This window comes from Haliaeetus albicilla, chromosome 4 (genome assembly GCF_947461875.1).
Source record: "Haliaeetus albicilla chromosome 4, bHalAlb1.1, whole genome shotgun sequence".
NCBI lineage: Eukaryota > Metazoa > Chordata > Aves > Accipitriformes > Accipitridae > Haliaeetus > Haliaeetus albicilla.
In genome coordinates, this window is record NC_091486.1 from 28,118,280 (window position 1) to 28,122,578 (window position 4,299).

At 63.7% G+C, this 4,299-nt stretch overlaps 1 protein-coding gene across 1 annotated transcript; it reads right to left on the reverse strand.

Moving 5' to 3' along the window:
• Nucleotides 1–867: 867 nt before the first annotated feature.
• Nucleotides 868–3,577, reverse strand: NEUROD1 (neuronal differentiation 1). The gene is made up of 2 exons (XM_069781594.1): nt 3,361–3,577; nt 868–2,126 (listed from the first exon to the last, which is right to left on the reverse strand). Exon 2 carries the CDS (start codon nt 2,115–2,117, stop codon nt 1,002–1,004), a length of 1,116 nt encoding a protein of 371 aa, XP_069637695.1. The 5' UTR covers nt 2,118–2,126; nt 3,361–3,577; the 3' UTR covers nt 868–1,001.
• Between the last annotated feature and the right edge of the window lie 722 nt (nt 3,578–4,299).

Genomic DNA, 4,299 nt, shown 5'->3' on the forward strand with positions numbered 1-4,299 from the left:
ATCTTCAAGTTCTCTTCAAAAAGAAAAAAAAACCCAACCAAACCCAAACCCAAAAAACCAAACCCAAAAAACCCACGGAATGCCAAGGGGTTCAAAGACTAAAAAGAAACAGTGCAAATTGTATGTGATAGTCAAGCAGCTTTCGATTTAAAAAGGGTGTTGGCATTTGCTTATAATCTTTATATACAAGTTTGTGCAAGTAATGTGTTGAATTGATATGTTTTAATAGAAAATAAGTCTCTCGTTCTTATATCTTCTCAAGACCTAGGGGATCTGGTTCTTGTCGTAGGGGGGAAAGGAAAAAGAAAAAAAAAAAAGAAAAGAAAAAAAAGAAAAAAAAGATACTTTCATGGGAAAGAAGTTGCCCGGATCGTGCATTTTTTTTTCTTCTTCTTCAACTATTTGAAAGGAAAGAAGTGCTAAGGCAACATAACTTCTCTAAGCACTTTTCTGCTGGTTTAAATTAGTTAAATTATTTTGTATAAATTAGATATACTTCTACCTTTCCGATATGTATAAAAATTGATGAAGCTGCATGGTTTAAAATAGGAAATCCACGTTATAAAAAGTCATTAAAAATTCTGTACAAAATCACAACAAAATAATTCAGCATGGGAAAGGTAACAAGTAGTAAAACGTTGGTTGAAAAATAGAGATTTCATATATATTTTGTAATTGGCCCATCGCTAGTTTAAAAATTGCATAGATCCTAATTATTGCTTGTGATTTTGTGATCCCGATCAGGTGATTGACGCGATCCCGGTGCCCCTACCCCAGCTCAGACCTACAGCGTCGCTGCGCGGAGCGGCAGCCGGGCGGCGGGGGAGCGGGGACGCGGCGGCCCCCCGAGGCGGCGGCGGCGGCCCCCCGAGGCGGCGGCGGCGGCGGCGGGACCCGCCGGGCTGCCCCCCTGTAAACAAGGCGCGGGCCGGCGGCGGCGGCGGCGGCGGCGGCGGGCGGCGGGGCCCGGCTCCGGCCCTCTCCCTCCCGCGGCGGGAGGCTCAGTCGTGGAAGATGGCGTTGAGCTGGGCGCCGAGGACCCGCTCGTGGTGCGGGTGGCCCTCGTAGGGCGCCAGGCCGTCGACCGGGATCTCGCAGCGGGAGGCGGCGGCCGGGAAGATGGCGGCGTGGGCGGGCGCGGCGGCCAGCGCGGCGGCGGCGGCGGCGGCGGCGGCGGCGGCGGGGTAGTGCATGGTGAAGGCGTAGCTCTTGTCGAAGTCGGCGGCCGGCTCGTGCTTGAAGGAGAAGTTGCCGTTGACGCTGAGGGGCGGGCTGAGCGGCCCGTCGAAGGCGGGGCTGGCGCCCTCCGCCAGGCCGCTCTCGAAGAAGGGCTCGAGCGCGGCGCCGTAGGCGTGCGGCGGCTTGAGGTGGAAGAGGTGGGAGCTGTCCATGGTGCCGTAGGGCGGGCTGGGCAGGCCGGGCGACTGGTAGGGGTAGGGGTGGGCCGGGAAGGGCGCGCCGCCCGCCGCCGCCGCCGCCGCCGCCGCCACGTGGGGCGGCACCTCCTGGCTCTGCTCGGGGAGGAAAGTCCGCGGGTTGAGCTGCAGGCAGCCGGCCACCAGGTTGGTGGTGGGCTGCGACAGGCCCTTGCAGAGGGTCTGCACGAAGGAGACCAGGTCGGGGCTCTTGCCCGAGCGCAGGATCTCGGAGAGCGCCCAGATGTAGTTCTTGGCCAGGCGCAGGGTCTCGATCTTGGAGAGCTTCTGCGTCTTGGAGTAGCAGGGCACCACCTTCCGCAGGTTGTCCAGGGCCGCGTTCAGGCCGTGCATGCGGTTGCGCTCCCGGGCGTTGGCCTTCATGCGCCGCAGCTTGAACCGCTCCATGCGCGCCTTGGTCATCTTCTTCTTCTTGGGGCCCCGCCTCTTGGGCTTCTGGTCGTCGTCGTCCTCCTCCTCCTCCTCCTCCTCCTCTTCGTCCAAGTCGTCCTCCTCGTCCTCCTCCTCGCCGTTCCGCAGCGCGTCCTCCTCGGCCTCGGCGTGCAGGCCCTCCAGGTCCTCCTCCTTCTTGTCCGCCTCGTGCTCCTCGTCCTGGGAGCTCAGGCACTCGTCCGCCCAGCTCGGGGGGCCCTGGGGCTGGGGCTCGCCCATCAGCCCGCTCTCGCTGTACGACTTGGTCATGGTGAGCCTCTGCGGGGCGGAGGAGACAGAAAAGAGCCGAGTCAGCGCCCGGACCGGCGGCCCCGCGCGGAGAAGCCGCCCGCGACCCCCGGCCCCTCCCGAGGGAAGCCCCGGCTTCCCCACCGTGCCAGCGCGAACTTTTAATTGTCTCCGCCGTCCTGCCTTCTAATTAAGTTGACGTATGCTCAAATGCCGTTATGTAACTCGCTGATACTAGCGGGGAATATAAGGAGATTACGGGTGCGGGCGGCAGCCCGAGCGGCGCGGCGCGGCGCGGGCGGACCCAGCGGCTTTTAAAAAAAAAAGAAAATACTAAAAAAACCCCGACAACAAACCCCCGCATTTGCCGAATCGGGGAGGGCGAAAGGCGGCGGGGGGGCACGCAGGACACCCACGGGGACGGATGGCCGCCCGCGACGCCCGTCCCCGCCGCCTCCTTCGGCGGAGCTCCCGCGCCGCCCCGACGGCCGCCGGGCACCTGCCCCCGCCACCGACGCCGCTCCGTCTCTCCCGGCGAGCCTCCCCCGGTCCCGCTCCGCCCCCCCCCCCAGGGTCGCCGCTGGGTGTCCCCGCCCGCCGTAACAGGTGCGGGACCGGCCCCGGCTTTCCGCCCCCGGCACCCCCTCCGCCGCAGGCGGGCATCGTCCCCCCGCTCCCCGCGGGGGCCCTTCGTGAAGGGTCGCGACCATCCCCCGGTCGGACCGGGCACACCGGGGAGGAACAATGCCGCCCGCCGGCGCGCAGCCCGCGGTGGGACCGTGGCGGCCGCCCTCCGCGGGGTAGAGGGAGCTGGAAGTTAGGAGGTGCAGAGGTGGGGGCACAGATACATATGTCGTACGGGTGTGTATCGATGGACGCACGCAGCCGTGTTTGTATGTGCGTGTGGACGCACATAGCCGTTTACATATGTATGTATGCGCATGGGAGCACGTATCCGTTTACATACATAGGTATGTGTATGGAAGCACATATACGTTTGCATATATACGTATAGACACACACACGCGCACATATATATATTTACGTGTGCGTGTGGGGATGGACACAGGTGTGCGCGCACGCCGCTGCCCGCACACGCCGGCAGGCACCACCGCCCGTTCCCACCTCCGCAAGCGACACCATGAACACAAGCCGCTCCGGCAGAGGCAGCTCCCTCCCGTCCCGACCCCGCAGGCTCCTCTCCCACCCCGGCAGCCGCCGCCAACCCCTTTCCCGCGGTGGGGAAAAGCCGGTTTCCCGTTACCTCCGTTGCTCAGCCTCTCCTGCGCGGTGACGGTCTCATAACCCCGGCGCAACTCTCCGTGCGAGGGCGCCGCGTGTTTTTTTTTCCCGAGGTTGCGCGGCGCCGGGTTCCCCCGTTATATAGCGGGACCGAGGATGCGCGGCGGGGGGCCGGCACCGGGACCTGGGTACCGCGGCGATCGCCGCCGCCCAACGCGCCTGCGCCCCGCCCCGCGCCCCGCCCCGCCCGGTGGCACGCGCCATATGGCCGCCCACGTCAGGCGCGGCGGCGACCCCCCCATCCCACACACGTGACACCCCTTATTTGTATGCGGCCGCGCGCCCGCCCGTTGAGCCGCCACGCCCTTTGTGGCCCGCCGGGCGACGCCATCTGTCACCGGGCGGCCCCCCGGCGGCGGCGGCGGGGCGGGCGCGGAGCGGAGCGGAGCCGAGCGGAGCTGCCTGCCCCGACCCGCGGAGCCGCATTGTTCCCATTGTTCCGGGGTGCGGCCTCCGCGGGTCCCCCGCCGCCCTCCCCAGCGGCTCCTAACGGGCGCCTCTGACCCCCGGAGCCTCCCCGTCCCCGTCCTTGCCTCTCCCCCGCCGCCACAGACGCACGCACCACCACCCACCCCCGACCCCCGCCGTGGCTTTCTCCGGCGCTGGGGGAAACGGCGTCCCGGGGCCGCCGTGCCCCTCGGTCTGTCCTGCCGTCTGAGCAAACGCGGTTCTGCTTTCCCCGGGTTTGTGACGGAAATCCCGCCGGTTAACGGGGAGTCTGAAAGAAAGACGCTGAGGGATGGCTTTAAAGTCTTTAAAAGCGTCGTCAGAGTTTGCGAACGCCGCCAAATTTCAGAGATGCGCTTGAACGAGGGAGTTATCCCCCTCGCGTGATAACACGGGGAGCTTTGCTACCGGCACGCGTTATCCGGAGATTTAATCAGCAAAAGGAAAAAAAAAA

Coding starts and splice junctions, on each gene's coding strand:
- NEUROD1 (XM_069781594.1), bottom strand. CDS start 2,117: ATGACCAAGTCGTACAGCGAGAGCGGGCTGATGGGCGAGCCCCAGCCC.